At 46.1% G+C, this 19,256-nt stretch overlaps 1 protein-coding gene across 2 annotated transcripts in view; it reads left to right on the top strand.

Moving 5' to 3' along the window:
• Positions 1-983: 983 nt before the first annotated feature.
• Positions 984-19,256, top strand: part of stau2 (staufen double-stranded RNA binding protein 2) — a 64,421-nt gene continuing 46,148 nt past the window's right edge. For both annotated transcript variants that reach the window (XM_040167192.2, XM_040167191.2), the window contains exons 1-8: positions 984-1,141; positions 1,296-1,352; positions 2,734-2,941; positions 3,068-3,198; positions 3,346-3,505; positions 5,186-5,321; positions 15,585-15,744; positions 18,852-18,959. In XM_040167192.2, coding sequence (XP_040023126.2) covers positions 2,743-2,941; positions 3,068-3,198; positions 3,346-3,505; positions 5,186-5,321; positions 15,585-15,744; positions 18,852-18,959 — 894 coding nt within the window. In that variant the 5' untranslated portion in view covers positions 984-1,141; positions 1,296-1,352; positions 2,734-2,742. The remainder of the gene's footprint in view (positions 1,142-1,295; positions 1,353-2,733; positions 2,942-3,067; positions 3,199-3,345; positions 3,506-5,185; positions 5,322-15,584; positions 15,745-18,851; positions 18,960-19,256) is intronic.

Below are 19,256 nucleotides of genomic sequence, written 5' to 3'. Positions count from 1 at the left end.
GGTGGGTGTGGGGAGGGTTTCTAATAGAAATCAGGCAGAAAATGATAATGTGTTTGCCAAAAACACAGAAGTCCGAGTGGGAACGCCAAAACGCTTGACTGTGTAGCAAAAAAAACGCAGTCTCTATGCTCAGTCACACTAATCAGTCGATCTCATTTTAAGAATGTGATGCACATCATCAAGCATGTGAAATGGCATGGCAGACAAACGTTTTTGCCATGTCATTTCACATGTGTCATTCCAGCAAGCTCCTAAAAGTTCTTACTGAAATATTCATTTCTATACTTGAGTTGAGGTACAACGGGGCTATACGGATGCATTCCTTACCTTCAAAGATGTCTTTCAACAGACAGTCATGTTGGAATATGTCCATCAGTTAGCCTTCATTGAGTGTTGTGTTATGTAATTATTCAATTATGTGTTATTTAATTATTCAAGTACAATCGGACACAGTTTGAAGTATCTCTCTTGACACACAACCTGCACAAAGCGACCAGCGGTGACACCGGAAAAGTGGGCTGGTGGCGCCATCTAGTGGTCACGTGACGTTACAGATTCAAACCTGTGGTTCACGCTCCGCTTTAATATGAACACTGTGAAGTTAAAGAAAATATTAATTTAATGCAACTCATGCTGCTGTGTGGACGCCGAAATCACCACGGACCACCCGTCCGACCTTGCTGCTTTAGAGGCGCTTAACTGTGGGCTCTCGTAAGAGAGCAAGGTAAACCCCTGGCCTCCGAGGTGCCCTTGAGCAATGGCAGTAAATCCGGCCAACAGCCCCTACGGAGTGCTAATCTGTTGGAGGTTATGTGCTCTCTGGAAGACAAAAGGCGTAGTAAGATGCATCCCTGAGAAAAAATAATGGGCAATATATGTGTTTTACCCCCAACGTACAAAACAATTGTGTCACTTGCGCCTTTAAAATGCATCACATGTAACTAAATGTATTCAACCGAGCTCATTACCCTTCATGATGTGTGCAGAAAACAAGTATAAGAAGCTTTTGTTTTACTTTGAATCAAAGTTGCAACGCTTCAGGTTCCGAGGAAGCAAACCAGGACTAAACCATTCGTCCGGTCGCGGGGGTGTCTGACACCGTCTGTTATTCATTCAAGATTCAACCCAAACTGCAATGGCGGTAAGTAATATGCAACGCTTAACAACGACCACGAAAACGAAACGCAAACTTTATGCGAGAAATGTGAAAAAAGACCGGTCATTTGCCCCTCGCGGGTCACATTTAATAGAATTTACCCAGCCAAATAACGTGGTCTGTCCCCTCTTCCATCCAGTTCTCTTTAGTGTTTGCCAATGTCGGAGGTGTAACTGGGGTCTGGCCCTGGACAAAGGTAAAAATACACTAAGATATTTGTCCCTTTTCTGTTGGATGGTCTCCGGACGGTTTCTCACGCTGTCGCCACTCCGTATATCATGTCGCCGTGGACTGAAATCCCCCCCCCACAACCCCATATACTTCGGTCGGAGGATGGGGCGTTATGGAGATGCTAGCAAGAGGGGTGCTCGGCCGATCAGCCATGATGAGCGACAACCGGCTAAACTAGCGTCACTGAAAGCCGGCTGGAACCCTTTGCAATTCACCCGGTGAAACCCCCGCCGGCGGCCCGGCGACGACGGCGCGTACGCCCGTCAGTTCTGTCGGTTTGCTCTTAGGAGCTGACATTTACGGGAAATTGCCGTTTTAAGCTCGTTTGGCCACGTTAGCTTCGTGTGCTAAGCTGGGCACAGCCGAAGCAGCGGTGTGTTCAGGTTCAGGGGTTTGCAGGCAGCCCTGTCGCTCTTCAAAAGTCAACCCCCCACCCCCCTTCACCCACGACATCTCCCCCCCCTTTCCGGTTACCGTGCAGGCGGGTTGTATGTATGTATGTATGAATGAATGCATGCATGCATGTTACTGTAAGAGGGCGGCAAGGACCGGGACACCCCCCCTCCCCCATCAGAACCTCTGGGGCAGTAAATTCACGGATCGGAGTGGCGTTGGATTTGTGTGTGAGAACAGCCGATATTAGCTGTTGGGGTAACAACCTGTCGTCGGGATTTCCGGGTGAAGTCCACGAACGCATGTTCAGCGCTCAGGTCACGTGGGTGGGAGATGGTCGTCCACCGCTTCGAGGTGTCAGGGTTCAAAGCCGGCATCTGTGCCCCCAAGTGCACGGCGCTGGATTTGTCCACCTGCAGGGGTCCCGGGTCTGACCCCCTTGCACGTGAGAAAGGTGGAACCATCGTAGCATGGTGTTATAATGCACTTTGTTACTTTTTAATGAACTGATTAGATATTTACAAACTCCGGTATCTCCATCTTTTGTTGGAGAGAAACACATGGTGGCATATTATGTCACTTTAGCCTTGAATATAATTCCATACAACTTCCTTTTGTCCTTTTTTTTTCAGACTGCTATCACAGGATTCTCCTTTCTTTTTCTTTTTTTTTCTCTCTCCGGGGAGCTTAGCAGCAGTAACATGAGCAAAGCGGCTTCAAAGAGAGGTTCATTGTCTGGGTGTATTAAGCTACCAGGGGATGAGAATGTGAGATAGGCCTAGGGCTGCTCGGTTTGAAGCCACTTCTACGGACTTTACCCGCAGAAATCCGTCATGGGGCAGTGAGCAGATCGAAACTTGTGTGAAATAATGATGCACACTTATTAGCGTTTTTCTAATCAAACAATCTAAAGCCCTAGTGTAAAAAGCTTTAAAGTGGCCGTCTGGTTTCAGGAATAGAGCATGGCTCAAGTGAAAGTACAGACCTCAGCACCCCTGGCTGGTCCTGGCCTCTCCCCCGGAGTTTCCCCGACGGCCATGGCCAGCCCAGGAGCCCTGGGTCTGCAGCCCTCCGTCAACGGCACAGGCCCGGCCCCCACACCCGCCTGCCCTGCTCCTGCAGTCGGATATGGGGACGCCCCTGTGTCTCCTACATCGCCAGGTAAAACGCCAACGGGGGGGGGGGGTAGTTTGTTTGCATCGTGCCGATTTGTTCACTCGACTCCCACGTAGTTGTGTGTGTGTGCTTTGACTATGTGACTTAGTAAGCTTGCATGTTCTGTTCTAGGCCCGCCCCAGGAGAACATGGCAAACCCTAAAGAGAAAACTCCAATGTGTTTGGTGAATGAGTTAGCCCGTTTCAATAGGATCCAACCACAGTACAAGCTCCTCAATGAGAGAGGCCCTGCACACGCTAAGGTGAGGAAAACTCACTCCGTAAAACTGCGGGGATGAGTTGTGCTGGGTGAAAAAAAAAAAAAAAGTGTTTACTAATCTCTGACTGTCTTTATGATCTTTTGTAGTACCCATTTAAAAAAAAAAATGTCTCTCTCTCGGTGCTTCAAGATCTTCACGGTGCAGCTGACTCTCGGGGAGCAGCTGTGGGAGGCCGAGGGCACCAGCATTAAGAAGGCCCAGCACTACACAGCCTCCAAAGCGCTGGACGAGAGTGTCCTTCCCAGGCCAGCGCCCCGCTCTCCTAAAGTGGACATCAACAGCAATCCAGGTAACGGCAACCATGACAGAATGTCTTTGCACCATGTGCTAAGGATGTGTCTGCGAAGCATATGGGCGATCCCACTTGTGACTAGCTGATATTATACAGGTGCAAAATGGCCAACAGTTGTTTGGTGAAAGCTACAAAGCTAATGTTAAAGTTAATGTCGGTCATCACGTTTTTTTTTTTTTTTTTCGCCCCCAACTGAAATATTTAAAGTAATTGGAAACAGTACTTTAGTACCAAGACACGGGTGCTGATGGCAGATGCAGCAGTCAGTCAAGTTAAGATGGAATAACTTGTGAAGGTTGTCAATGGTCAGCTTATTTTTACAGAGCAAGACTGCTGAATGTGCCACTTATTTGTAATATAGTTGACCCTTTCTACCTATATTTTCCATTGTAGTTGGAATATATACATGTAAAAAGCGTAGTTTTTCTTTTTTCACACATACTTTTAACCTTAAACATTACAACCAATTCACACATGGTTTTCATTAAATTTTCCATTATCTTTTCCTGCTAGTTGAATTCATGAGTATGTTAACATTTGTTTTGTAGTGTCAATTGAATATGCGACAGCAGCGCTAGCGGCAAAATAGTAATTGCACCTTACTTGTTACATACTATGTGTGCATTATTTAAAGCTGCCGGCGCTACAGAAGTGACTAATATGACGGTACGTCCACGTAGTGTGACGTGACTCTGTCTTCACTTCCTTACGCCGCTCCAAGCTTGTCAGAGAGGACATTCTTAAAAGGTTTTAAGCAGCCAACACGCAATACAGCATCATGTGAGTGTTCAACATGAGTATCTGATGGAGGGAGTTATGAGAGAGGATAAAACAGCATCAACTAGATGTTAAATTCTGTTGTGGATGGTTGAAAAGTTTTTAAATACTGTGTTTACCTCTGCCCCAAAAATGGCTCAACCTCCATAAAAAGTGCAATTACTCTGTAACTACTTTGTCTATTTGGACAATTTTTAAAATGTTTTTAAATGGTTGCATCAGTGCCCTCTTGTGTTCATTTTTGGATCGGAGTGTATTAGGGAAATGAGGACCATCCATCCATGTCACAACTTTATATTTGCTTGTGTAATCCTAATGAAAAGGGCTGAGATTAAGAGGGAATGGGTGGACGTCTGTTATTAACTGGAAGTTTCAGTTTTTGGGGTATTTAAACCTGCATGAGTTTGACTTGCGGGCGTACCCCTCAAGCCACTGGCGCTATTTAAATAAGCCGTGTTTAGGCCACAGCCAGGACAGAGCCACTCGATAAAGCCCCGGTGTCGATGCTTTTATTTCCAGCCAAAGTAATACCATTAGTCCCTCTTATCTCCAAAGCCCTCGGTGGCATTTAGGAGTCAAACACATTAAATCCAGCTCTTTAATTAATAGAGAAAACCATGAGCGGGTTATGCAACATCAGCCAGGTAGGTAGGAACGTTCTACAGTTGATAGGTCGCATACAGACATCCTCTTTGTATCAACGTGCTAATCGAAAAACAACTACTAAAGTCGGGTTGGTGCTCATGTGACACAATCTAAAAAGAGAATTTGAAACATTTATTTCGGGTTTTTTCAGATGCAAATATTTCATAAATGACCCTGACAACGCTTGATATTGAGTGTTTTTAGCCGCTGTCCTTCGGTTTGGTTTAAATCTTTCATGTCTCCCGTCATATACAGGCAGCATAACACCCACGGTGGAGCTGAACGGTCTGGCCATGAAGAGAGGGGAGCCCGCCATCTACAGGCCTCTGGACCCCAAACCCATGCCTAACTACAGAGCCAACTACAACTTCAGAGGGATGTTCAACCAAAGGTGAGCGCCACGAACTGAACAAACAATTTCGCTGCCAAAGCTGTGGGAACAAAGCGGGCTGAGTGATCCAGTGAAATCAAATGGTCGATTTATTATTATTTTTTCAACCTAGTAACTGTCCAATATTGATTTTATTCTATTGGTTCTTTGACTATTTCCACTATATCTACAAATTCAATTTAAATAAATAAATAAATAGGCATGCACATATTTCCTCCTTCCTCCTCTTTCAGTCGGCCGACTGCACATTTCCACTAAAGCGTCATTTGTTGATCACCAGCCTACTAGTGAACCCGCATCTCAGGTTACACGTGCTACCAAATTCCCACTGTTCCCATTTAGTGCAGTTCTGCGACCCAAGTTTTTCCATCCAGAGAGACACTTATTTTTCATTGAACCACCTTGGAGCTTCATTTTGATCTTAACTTGAAAAGGTGAGCTCTGAGACTTGAAGGCGCGTGCACTCTTTGATCCCACAGCGGCTCAGATGTGTGGCAGACGCGGGCTCTGCGCTCCGCATGTTTCCTGGACTGATGAACGCTGTGGCCTCGCGGGGTCCCGCCGCCCACTCCGTCTCTGTCGAACCTTCTTTCTTCCCTTTTTTGACTTTCTTTCACTTTAACTGGAACCATCCAGCCGACTTCCAAAAAAACTCCATAAAAATGCCACCGAGCCGCTATTAATGATCGTCTCTCCCTCGGGGAAGGAATGTTATTTGGGATGGGTTTGGCTCGCGCTCGCATCAAACCCAGGTATGCTGTTGTACTCCCAGTTTACAAAGGCCACTTCGTGGGTCGAGTAGACAACATCAACAAATTTGTTTACCAAGAGAGTAGCATGAAACGTGAAAGCGGTTAATCTTTTTGCTGTGTTTAGGAAAAAAAAACATGTCGGAGCTGTTTGGCATTTGGCTTTTTGAATGTCAGATTTTTATAAATATTTAACCGTAGTAGTTTTAAAGGGTTATGGATGATCTTAATATTATGATATCATTCCAACACAAGTTGTGTGCAGTGTTTACAGAGCTGTGAGACTCCACAGCTCACTCCTGCACTACAGGGTCGCTTTCAGGATTCCCCGCCCCCCCCAGATGGCAGTGTTCCCTTATTTTCCAAAACTTGAAGCACTGCTTTTATAAGGTGATTGAGCACCCATTTTGTAACAGGCAAGGTAGGAATTGATATGGGTTTTTCATAAGCGCGCCCCTCTGCAACGTGATTTCTTATCCAGGCCAGAAGAGAACGTGTCTGGTGTTGCTCGCTGCGTAAACCTCGGCTCGTTAAAAGTCCTTCGCTTAAAGTATTCTGCAGCCAAATGTGTGGGATTCAATTTTTTTTAAATGTGGATACGTTGTCAGGGGAACAAAACAAAAAAAAGCAAGGGTCCACACTTGGGTTGCAGGGTCGGGTGACCGAGTGTAGTAGTCAGCAGACCGTCTAGCATCTGGCTCACATCTTCTCCTATCTGATCCATGCAGGAACAAACAGGAGGGGAAAGACAAATGTCTTGGAGGACAAAATCTGTTTCACGGCATCTGTCTGTCAATGTCATATGTCACAGGGATGAGTTTCTCAGGGACTGGGTCTGGAAGGGAGTGGGGGGGGGGGGGTCCATCCCATCTGGACTGTTTAGTTTTCCTCTGTCGTTTTGTAAGGAAAAGAGTGCTGTGTGTGTGTGTGTGTGTGTGTGTGTGTGTGTGTGTGTGTGTGTGTGTGTGTGTGTGTGTGTGTGTGTGTGTGTGTGTGTGTGTGTGTGTGTGTGTGTGTGTGTGTGTGTGTGTGTGTGTGTGTGTGTGTGTGTGTGTGTGTGTGTGTCAGAGACGACATGGGAGTGTATATTATCCCAAGGGCTCTTGTGTTTTCATAAGGTCTCTTTCTCTCAGTGTAGTCGAGCCCTGGACTAATGAAAGAGAGACCTTCGGAATATGAATTCTGTTCATCAGACGAGCGGCCGCACGGTGGAGTGACGGGGGGGGGCGCATTCACAATCGGTCACCTTAATGATGCCGCAGGGGGAAAGGAAGGGCTCTCTATGCCCACGTCCTTACCTATTATGATGAATAAGAGTGAGCCGGAGTCATTTTGATGGAAAATCGTACCATTAAAAGGGCAGCGTGGCTCTGATCCATCAGCGCTCTAATCACCACCAAGACCAGTATTGATTCATTCAGAAAGTGCCCTGATGAGAAAAGATGGCGGTAATATGAAATGTGCATTCATCAGTGTCTTAATGAATCTTATTTATGGTGAAGGGGCCGGTGCATAATTCCTTTCCGTCCAGATCCAGGTTTAATTCATCTGTGTTATCCAGCTGTCATAACCGCGCCATCGTTCCCCCTCAAACACTTAACGCACTCGGACGTGTTTATCGGCTTATTCTATCAGTGACTCAGCAGCTGTGAAACATTATATTGAAATTCAGCCCTAATGATTCAATCATTGAATCAGGCAAATATCTTCGTTATCAAGAAATGGATGACGTCAACTTTTTGGAAAAAAAAATAAAAAATGCTCATGGACAATCCCCTATTTGTGTGTTCTCATTGGAACACCTGATTCCAGTGACTCATTCTGCACCCCTCCAGTCCATCCGTGGCGCTCCCAGCTTTCCCCCCGCCGCTGTGCTCCCGTGGGGGGAGGGAGGGAGGCCGGGAGGGAGGCCGGGGTAGTCTGCATCCTGCGTTCAGTCAGAGCTGGAATTCGGAGAGGAATTTCCCCGTTAGCGCGAAGCAGTCGGAAGCCGCCCACCTCCTCCCAGCACTGGGCCCAAGAACAGTGGGCCGAATGACGGAGAGGAGGGGAGGGGAGGGGAGGGGAGGGGGGCATTTCCTCCCTGTGATGATATATGGTAATAGTCGGTCACCTGTGCTGCGTGGCGTTTGGCGCCCCTAATAAAGAAACGATGAACCCACATAGAATTATCACCAAAATCCACGGCCTCGCTCGGGCGTACGAAGCGTTCTAGTTTTTTTTGGGGGGGGGGGGGGGCTATTGTTACCTCTACGTTTCATTGTTCCATTCTTTAATTCATTTGGTAGGCTCCAAGGAGAGCGAACGTTGGGCTCACCCGCTCGAGGTGGCCAGAAATGAAACCAGATCTATTTTTATGTTCTGCTGCTGTACGTGTTGATAGGCACGGGCTGGCCAACTCTTTGGCCGTAAATAAGGGGGAACATTTGGTAGTATTGTGTGTCATGTTCATCCCCAGGCCCCACAGTGGCCGAAAAGTAAAGTGTGTGTGTGTCTCTGTCTCTCTTCATGTTAGAAGTATAAAAGGACAGTTGCCATGGAAAGATAATTATCCTTGAAAGATGAATACCCGCCTCCTGCCTGCAGGACATCAGAATAGCGTCAAACACACACACACACAGGTGTACTTAGTCATCCACATCGCTAACTGGGCCAACCTGCCATAGTGAAAACGAAAAGGCAAATCTGCCCATGAGTGCTTTCCTCTATCCAACATTTCATCTCCTCCTGTGCTACCTGGACATTTCGGATGTCCTCTGAGGTCCTCTTGACACACACACGGACGCCGTTTGTTTTATTTTCCTCACTTTCTCCTGCCCAAGTTTCTATATTTTGCTTATAGCGGTCCTGTTTTGTGTCTTTTTAGAATCTCATGGCGCCCAAACGGGACACTGTGTTCTCTTTCGTTCACTCGGACATTCCACAGATATGATTTGTCTTACTCTTATCCGGCGTCACCGCTGTCCAAAAGCAAAAGTCAGCTGCCAAAGCCAACAAGGTACATTAATTGAGTCACGTTTCTTTCCTTTCTTTTTTTTTCTTGTATTTTTCAATCATTGTGCGTCTGTGCAGTGAACGCATCAGATAGTTCATAAGATAGTTCGGGCTACGTGCCAGAACAAAGGACACGCCGTCCAAATTGTAAAAAATGGGTGTAAGCTCATAAAGCAGCGTTTTTATAGAGGAGGCCGGGGGGGGGGGGGGGGGGGGCGAGGAGGATTGGGGGGAGAAGGGGGGGTGGAGGAGTGGAATACACGGTCCAACATAAACAAACGCTAAGAATGATTTGTGCGCAACAGAGTCGACGACAAAGAAGTCTGCTTCGTCCTTTCATCTTCCCTCCGCTGAGTGGAGGTTTGTCTTGTGGATCCCAGTGTGTCTTCTTCTCCTCTTCCGCCTTGATGTATTGAATATAAGAAGAACAAAAAAAAAAGACCACTTTGTACCAAGCGGGTTACACCAGAATACTTTTTGTAATCTGTGTGTTTGTCCGGGTGAGTCAGGCGGCTTTTTCACTTCTGTTTTTTTTTTTTTAAGAATAAACACCACAGGTATCTTTTCCCAGGATATTTGTCCCCTTCTTCTTGATCCCAACGGACAGCGCCGCTTCTCCGTTCCCCCCCGATGTGGTTGCGTCGTCTGTTCTGCTGAGACGCGACCGTTGTGTCACACCTCCTCTGCCTGGACTGAAGCTTCTGTGAAATTCCCAGATTGCGGTGCGATGAAAAATGCGTGTTTTTTTTGTTGCCCTTCTTCTTCCTCTATTCATTCGTCAGTACAATTGGGCTCATACAGGTTTATATGTTATTCTGACATGTCCGGGGGAAGCATCCTTGTGATCCACGATCACTCTCCTGAGGTTTGATGCGTGAGGAGAAAATGTTATATGTAACTCTATTACAAATTTTCCACTCTGGTTTGAATCATCTCACCGGCATCAGACACACCTTTTGCACTGTGCACGTGCGGCGCTCCCAGCGCCATGCGACTTTTGGCGGAGGGGTCTTCTGGCGTCGCTCTAAAGCTTTTCAGCTCAGTGGAAGTCAAAACAAAGTTCTGTTCTGTTTAAGAGATGTCGTACTTCTTCCTTGGTGGTCCTAATGCTCACCGGGAACACCGAGGAACGCGCGCGACCGTACTTTGCATCGTGTAATTGGTTCTCTCGGCGCGATTGAGGCCGTTTTGAACAACACTGTTTGCTCCTGAATCCAAAGAAAAGAGAATATTACCAGAATGTGTCATTGATTGCTGAATGAACCAATTAGCTGATTCTTCTGCGCAAGCTGCTCCTAGGAGATCATACAAGCACCATAGCAGTTGTATATTAAGATGCCCATTAGTCTCTGATGCACATTCCAGACAGTTAATAAGCAACAACTGTCAGTCTGTAAAAAGAGGTGTTGCCTGGGAGACGCATGGTGAAGGGAAACGGGGAAGGCACGCATGGAAACCGAGCGAGAACCATTTGGCCATCACATACTCAAGGTGTTTCCTTCTAGGAATTGGCAGGGAGAGGATTTTCTTTTAACAAAGCAATTCATTTTCCTCTCTTAATGATAATGAACGTAAAACAGCAGGTCACAGTGCAGAACTCTTAATGAGGACAGCAGGGTCTGATTTTAGACCGATCCCCCGCCAGCCATTCCTCTCAGCCAGCCAAGTCTTAAAAGTCGGCACTAGAAGGTTAAGAAGTCATTTTTATTTCATTTAATACATTTTCGCTGCATCACACAAATGCACACTCACGGATTTTGGACATGCTTGCGGAGGTTAGGATCATTTACGAGATGCCTGTTTTCAGTCCGACCTTTTCCATCGGTCGCTCTCATTGCTGACGTTAAATAAGCCCTTCTTGTTTTCTCTTTCTTTTAACTAGTAAGCCTCTTTGCCTGCTTTCCTCCTTGGCGTGCTACCTGTCGGTTACAGTGCTTATAAGCTGTCGTGTTTGGAAACTATACTCGATTTACGTCGGTGACTCAGCAGTAAAGTGTGACGTGAGAGCTGGGGTTAGTTTTCACGGGGCCGCAGGAGGAGGACGCGCTGATTACAGAGCGCACACAAAGAGAGCTTTTAATCTCTGGTTCATAATTGAAACCACAACAAACAGCAGAAACAATGAACACTTGTCGGACTGGACAATTTCATTAAAATTGTCTATTTTTCTAAACTCTTGTGCGGTAGCAATTGCCATAAATGGCTGTTTTCGGTAGAGGCGGCGAGATGAGACGACCGTATAAGACGCGGCAGCACATCGCGTGAGTTTGATTGATTTTCATAGTTTATGAATTATACATCATCATCGTCATTCCATTCCACGATGCCCCCTGAATTAAAGCTTGCAATGCTTTGGCAGAATGAAAATGGCTAACCAAGGAAATACTTAATATAGTCGCAAACTTTTACATGGTCCGATGATCAAGCAAGAGATTTAAAACACCACTTAAGATGTATTCAAATCTTTGCACCGTCGTCACCGTGCTTAGAAACGAGGACCAAGGATGGACACAGGGAATGAAGTGTGGGAGGGGGAGCAAACCCAAAAAAACCAGTCTCACAACAGAAGAAGAAAGTGCAGCTGGTGGACGAGTGAGCCGGTCCAAGATTTTGCAAGATGGTAATTCATTCTGCTTGTTTAGTACTGAGCTAGCAGAATAACATGCTCTGGTCTTGCTGCATTAACGACCTCTACCACTTATTTATCTGCTTTTTATGTTCAGAAGTCCTTTTTTGCCCCCCTGGCTTTGGATCCTTTTTTTTTCTCTCCGTCATTTGCCTACTTCACTAACACCGCATTTAGCGACTTTATCCAAAAGAAACGGACCCCATGTGAAATCCACGGCACTGCCCGTTTACCGCAGCGGCACGCCGAGTCATCACCAGCTGGTGGTCTGTGACCTTCAGCTGTGGCTGCTTCTTCTTCTTCTTCTTCTTCTCCTTCTCCTCGTTACACTGGAATTCCTCTGCACTGTTTTCTGGCCCATGTAACCCGAATAGCCCCCAGTGTCTGATTCCAGTAATAAAATTGAGTAGTTAAAAGTTTTTTTAACAGTCCTCACTGTCTCGTTTTTCTGTATAAAAATGAATCAAATGTATAAAGTGGTATTACTTTCCTTAAGTCATTGAAGTAATTATTCCTATGAGGATGTTCATTGGGATTACTCTGTAATTGCATTCTTTTTATTTTTAGTGAGCCATCGTAGTATAAGCAAGAAACAATAATATTCACGCGCAGCAACACAAACCTACCAAAATGAGGACGTCAGCCTACAACCTATTTTGTAGTCAATGATCACAGCAGCATGAGGCCGACTCACAAAGGCCAGTAAATACATGCAAAAGTTACCAACAACGCCAGTTGACTGGGCCGATGAAAGTAGGCGATATATTCTGAGCGGAAGGTAATTTAGTGTGTTCTCAGGGGTCATATATATGAGTAACGTTGGTTAACTCCCATCGCACTACACAAACCCTTTCATCACCGTGTTTATTTTTAGTTTTTATTATCTTCAATTTGCCCCACGTGGTCACTATTAAATATATTCTTTGTGCACATCACTGTAACTGGTAGAAGATTTCCCAGAACGCCACAGCTAACCAGCACATGTGACCATGGCGCTGTCCTGTGGCAGAGCGTTGTTCTTCTTTTTACATTCACATGACTTGTGGGCATTTAAATTGTGGATTTAACAGTTAACCTGTTAAGCAGCACATGCAGTGAGATACACATAGCATTGGAAGGGAAATTGTTTTCCACGCCTCAGGAGGAACTAGTTTCCAGCCGAAATGTCACGCCGTCATTTAATAATTGCGCCGCCGTATCTCCCGTTTCCCAGTCCCTGACTGTGTGTGGGCCCCGAACGCTGTAGTGTGTGTGTGTGTGTGTGTGTGTGTGTGTGTGTGTGTGTGTGTGTGTGTGTGTGTGTGTGTGTGTGTGTGTGTGTGTGTGTGTGTGTGTGTGTGTGTGTGTGTGTGTGTGTGTGTGTGTGTGTGTGTGTGTCCACACGTCGGCCTTTTGAATGATTGAAGATCAGAGAATAACCTTGATTCAAGGCGGCCCGCATTAAAGCGAGCCGCAGGGAGCCGCTGGCTCCTCAAAGTCAAATCCATTACTCGGTGCCAAAGGCAGACAAGTTATCATTTGATTGGGTTGTTGCATCGGTTCTCAGTCACAGCAGACACGTACACACATCACCATCACAGAGGCACAGCAGAGTTTCTTTTTTAATTTGTTCCCTCTGTGCGGTCTCCACACCCTCCCTACAGGTGTCCTGCTCCAATTCCCTCTCCGTAGTAATGATAATAACGCAAATGCTAGTTGATAACACATGACGGGCAGATCCAGCCAACATGTGCAGATTCTTGTTCTGGCCGGAGAGCACGGATGTGATTTTCCTGCCCTTGTGTGTGCGTGCGCTCGCCTGTGTTCTTGGCTGACTTGCTTGTGTGTAAGCCGCTACTTTCCCACGTTGTGGAGTAGGTTCTCCCAGAGCCCCCCCTCCTCGCCCCCCCTCCTCACCCCCCCTTTCCCCTTCTCCTTCAGTTTCCCCTCCTCTCTCCTTCTTATCCCCCGTTCTCTCTCTCCTCCTCTCTGCACCTGTACTCGGCGCTCCGGCCCCAGCTGCTCCCATCTCGGCTCAGCGCTGTTGGCCGGAGCCCATGTTGCACTTGGCATGTCCTCTGAGACCCTGGGGCCACACTTGACGTGCGAGGGCCAGGCGGGCCCCCGTCCAGGGAAAGGCTCCCGTGGCCAGGAGGGGCTCGAAGCAGACGGATGAGAGGAGCGCTGTGGGCTGGAAAAAGACCTGCTGGAATTCTGGGAGTAAAATGCTGACTCGTTGTTAGTCCTGCTGGGCAGGAGATTGAGGAAAGATAAGGAGGTTGACCTCCAGGGAAAGGATAACAAATCAGTTGATCTGATAAGACTTGCTGTTGGTAATGAGGCAGTATTTGGGGTATTGTAGTTTTGAGAAAAGGCGGAAAGGGTTCAGTTAGAAAGGGAACTTAATTGAGTTAAAGTTTCCAGTTCATTATAACTCATATTGCCATATTCTCTCTCAGTAGGGAGGACATTGTAGTCCATGGTGTCCCAAGGACTAATCAACAACTCCCTCAACAACAAGCCCCTCAGCAAGTCCAAGCTTTCACTTCTCTGGTGAAATATTGCAACATCTCCAACTTATAGTTCTGACCAAATAAATACCGACGACTTTGGTGGTTCCCAGACTTCTTTTAATCCGCTCCACCACGACGTTCACATTTTAAACTTTTATTAGATGGCGTGCATGGAGGACATGTTTACATGCTTTAATGGGTGAATTGCAACTTGTGCCATTGGTGGAATGCTAGGAGGTCAAACTTGAATTGGCCCAATACTTTGTCTAATGACCAAGTTAATGTCAAGCTAATGACGCTTCCATCAGCCACAGCTGTACTTGAGTTGAGCACGCTGATGTTAGCATGTTGCGCTAACCACTGCAGTGCCTAAGTACTGCCCTACAGGCCTGTAGACTCTGATGGAAGATTTGATTTCAGCCATTTAAAAGTTAGCATATATTCAGGGCGGTTTTCACTTAAAGTGCTGGTTCTGCTGTTGTTGAATATGTCCCTACGACCTCCGACCTCGTTATTTAATTTTATTAAACTTTTGAAAGTTTCCAGTGCACGCAGGATTTCCTCGTGGGGTTTTCTAACATCTTGTGTTCCCCCAAATTCCAATCAAGTATTAAATCTCCCTGCTGCTGCATTGCAAAGTAGGATGTTTCGCTACAGCTGAAACTTTACAGACACACACCGTGGGAAAGGGGATTGTTCCAATTAACTCCACCACATTCGGCAACTACTCATTTTCAGTCATTAACAGCTCCATGCCAAAAGTAAAAATATTGAGTGCATTTGGCAACGGACTCGAGACACAGTACGATGAATCAAAACTGCCATCTTGTCTCCCACATATGGAGTGTGTCCTTGCGAATATTAAAGTGTATACTGGCAGAGAAGAACGAGGACAGGGAGACGGATATTAAAAAGTTTGGAGTCCTCTCCTCCCCCGTATAGCTTTCCCACTATTTCTCATCCCTTGTCCTCGATCCGGCGGACATTCTCAGCCCTTCTCACCCTGACCCATGGAGGGGGGGGGGTGGGGGTGGTATCACACACGCGGACTCGCAGACCTCTAAATCTGCCCGCTGACAGCTCAGTCCCGCTCCGTCGAGACCCGAATAAAGAGAGTAAAATCTATGGCCGGGGCCAGAAGAAAGAGCGGAGGATATATATGTCCCTGTGCTTTGTTTGCCATTCCAGGGCCGGGATTCAATAGCGAGACATCAGTCAAGTGGTTAGGCAGCGGGCCATTGTGTAGTAATTGACCCTGATGAAGTGGTGGGACTTTAATTTGGGAACAGTGTAAACGGTGTGAATTGATCGCTCGCCTCGGAAGCGACTGTGCTGCTCTAGTTTCTTGTTTTATACACACACGTTTCTGGATATGTATTTTTTCTTGTGTCGTTCGTTCCAGGTACCATTATCCCGTTCCTAAGATCTTCTACGTCCAGCTGTCTGTGGGGAGTCATGAGTTTATCGGGGATGGACGCACCCGCCAAGCAGCCAGACACAATGCTGCCATGAAGGCCCTGCAAGCCCTGCGCAACGAACCCATCCCCGAACGGCCACCGCAGGTACACACACACACAAACACACACACACACACACACACACACACACACACACTTGGGCCCTGCACAAGCCTCCCTCTAGCAGTGCGAACCAGCAGTTGTGTAACATGTGCTTGTTGACTCCCTATATTCAACGTCTACTCAATGTGTCAATATATATTTAATATAACCCCCCCCTCCCCCGCACCTTCTACGCTCAGCTTGGTCTTTTCCAAATCCGAGCTCAATTTCTTTCGTTGTTGCTGCGGTGACCTTGTTGACACAACCGCTGTGCGTCGAGCCACAAGCGCCTTTTTAATTGCAAAAGATTGAAACAAACTCGACTCTCCAATTCAATTCTGCTCCGTCCCACCCCCTCAGTGGAACATGGCCTCAATAAGGAATAAGGAATTGCATTTTGCCAATACCATGTCGGTCAAAAATGCCTGACCTCAAATATATTCAATTAATTACGAAGACAGAAAAGCATCCAACGATCTGAAAGACATCAATTCACTGAATGAACCAGGGCAAATATTTTGACATTTTTGACTGTTGATACATGCTTAGTTGTGCTTATGAAACCTCTAACCCCCCCCCCCCACTGCTTTAGAGTTGAGTGTCACTCTGCTTGAACCCCCCCCCCCACACACACACATACACACACACACACACAAACACACTTAAACTCTTGCTTTAATGAAAAGTAAGAGGATTTGTGCTGCTGATCTGTTGACTGGTGTCCCGGTAGAGGCTCTAATTAAAAGTGTTGCACAGTTTTGTGTGTGTTTGCAGACACTAAGGTGAACGCGTAACCACCTTTCATCCGATTGAATCCAAATCCACTTCAGCTCTAATTATTTTAATGTATCATTTAAGCCTGGCATTCCTCCGTGGTTTGGTTTGCGCCTGGTGTGAGTGTGGACTCTCACCTCCTTTTAAAAAAAAAATGTTTTGCTTCTTCTTGCCTACTCCCCATGTCCCTCTCCCATTCCACAGTCTTCCTTCAGGCACAACTGTTAACTGTTGTTATCGTCTCCCACCGGAAATGAAATGACCCCGATCCTCATCGCCTGGCATCTCTGATGGTTATTCAAAACGCTTTGGCTCCCCTCACTTGCCCGACTCGCTGTCTTGTGGCGTCGGCCTCCATAAATGTGCTCTTTGTTCGCTGCTGCTTCTGAGTCTTGCTTTACAAATTGAGGCGCATTGTGTCTCCAGTCTACACGTCCGTCATCCTGTCTGGCCGTGAGTGTGCGTGTGCTCTTACATGTGTAAATGTGCCGATGCCCTCGGGCCCCTTAAGTTTGCTCTTTTAACCCTTGTCTATCAGATTTTAAGGAAGACCACAGATGAATTATCTGTGACACTCTAAATTGTGTTTTATAAACAAGTAGAGCAACAATATATAACCGTAGGGAAGAGGGGCTTCGGGCTTTAAAGATCATATAATGAAACTGCTGACTCAACTCCTATTTATTTTATGATAAGCAGTCGTCGTTGAAGAATTGGGTGGTGAAGGAGCCCCTTCTTCCACGTCCTTTTGATGTAGAATCCTTTCGACCAAAAACAATTGCCCCTGAGCCACACATGTGGACGTGAAGCAACAAGCGGTGAACCCATACGCTGCGTCTTGTGTTCCCGGGACTCTCTGTCCAGCACAGCCGCAAGCAGAGGCGGCGCCGAAGGCCGATTTTAGCCCTCGGTTTGTTCACGCTATTATTCACACACGTTGAGAACGCTCCACAAATCCCAAAAGCTTATGAAGAAGAAATGCGCGTGCATTAGGAGATGCAGAGGAGCACGCACGCACAAAACGAAGCGCGGTGTGAGGTCCCCGGGTGCCGTAGGTGCGTCGTACCACGTGACTGTTCTTTATGAAATCCAAGAGAACCTCGCGCTATGAATCACGCGTCGTATCGGATCGCACAATGAGGCGGGCGAAAAGGAATAAGCCCGAAGGGAAAGATTTGCAGACATTCATACGTAATGAGACAAAGAGCTGGACATGAGAAGAGGATAAAGACAGAGACAGAAGGTGCATTCCCGTGGACAATTGGCACCAAAAAGGGCCCCGTGCTGTATGGTTTAAGATGTCATCTCTGTAGCGTGAAGTACATTTCTGTATTAGTGGAAGGGACCGAAGGCGCCTTTTTGGTGAGTGGAATACAGCCATCATTCTTGTAAAGTCTGGCTCATCCATATTTCAACAAGTTCAAACTCTCTGAAGGCTCATTGAGTATTAAATCCAAATTACTTCATAGTTCTCATTATTTAGCAATTCAGAAAATGTGCTTTGGTGCAAATCATTACTTCATTTTCTTTATTCATATCAAGGGAATGCTTCATGCTCGAAAAAAACACTAATTTAAGATTAGTTTTTTTAGTGATTCAAGGATTTTGATGTTTATAGATGATAACTTTGCTATCAAAAAACAGAGTGAATACCCCCCCCCCCCCCACACACACACACACGCAGCTTTAAGAGGCCTTGTGCAGAAAGTCATGTGCATAAAATACTGATCCATATCCGATAAGGATCATAGCCAGAAAACAGACATCCACTTTGTGTGCGGGTTGTGAAATCCTTGGTTTGATAACTGCCACAGTTGGGGGTCACAGTTGGAGTAACTGTTTTGTATTTGCTGTTGCCCAAAATATTTTAAGTCATGGTTTCATATCACTCTTTTGATTTTCTTCTGTGATTTTCTTTTGGGAGAGCACCTTGCACCTAAACCTGTTTACACCCAATATCCACGTGGGTTGAGTTACGTCTGTGACGTGGCTATTCTCACTGACTCAATAACACTTAGCGTTGTTGTCTTGTTCAGTCGTAGGGAAAATACTGACATTTATTTGTGATCTGATCATATTTTGCTCTAATTGGCTTCATGAGCCCTCCACACAGGGATCTAAATGTTGTGAGTTTATCTTCCCGCTTTGGTTTCTATATTAAGGTCACTAAACCAGAGACGCCATTTATGTGAATGCTAAAAACGTTCATGAATTAAAGATGATGCATTCTTAAACTAAACCTTTACTCATCAATAGAATTATTTGAAACCTCTAATCTAAAAGTGCCTTTCGCTATATAACTATAACTACCTTCGATGTTGTTCCGTCTTTCCAAGAGCCCGGAGGAAAAAGGGGAGCCCGAGGAAGGCAGTGATGCCAGCAAATCGGAGATCAGCCTGGTCTACGAAATCGCCCTGAAGAGGAACTTATCTGTCAACTTTGAGGTGAGTTTTGCTGTATTTTCCCATCAGCGAGGTCACTCATCACTTGTGGAAATTCTCGTGGCGTCGGGTTAAAAGTGTTTCTGAGCTGCTGTAATACATCGGTGTGGGTTCCACTGACTCGAGCCTATACGATTTTCAGGCGACTCCGCTGATTCACGTCAACCGGGGATTTGGACTAGAATTTAAAATGACACTTTTTCATCATGTTTCTGGGTCACACACTATAGAGAGTCAAAGTATGATGGAATCTACTTAGGATTCAAATTCGGTTTAAAAAATCAAGTGTGTGTGTGTGTG

The sequence above is a fragment of the Gasterosteus aculeatus genome, chromosome 21, assembly GCF_964276395.1.
Source record: "Gasterosteus aculeatus chromosome 21, fGasAcu3.hap1.1, whole genome shotgun sequence".
NCBI classification, from domain to species: domain Eukaryota; kingdom Metazoa; phylum Chordata; class Actinopteri; order Perciformes; family Gasterosteidae; genus Gasterosteus; species Gasterosteus aculeatus.
This window is presented reverse-complemented; position numbering and strand designations above follow the sequence as displayed.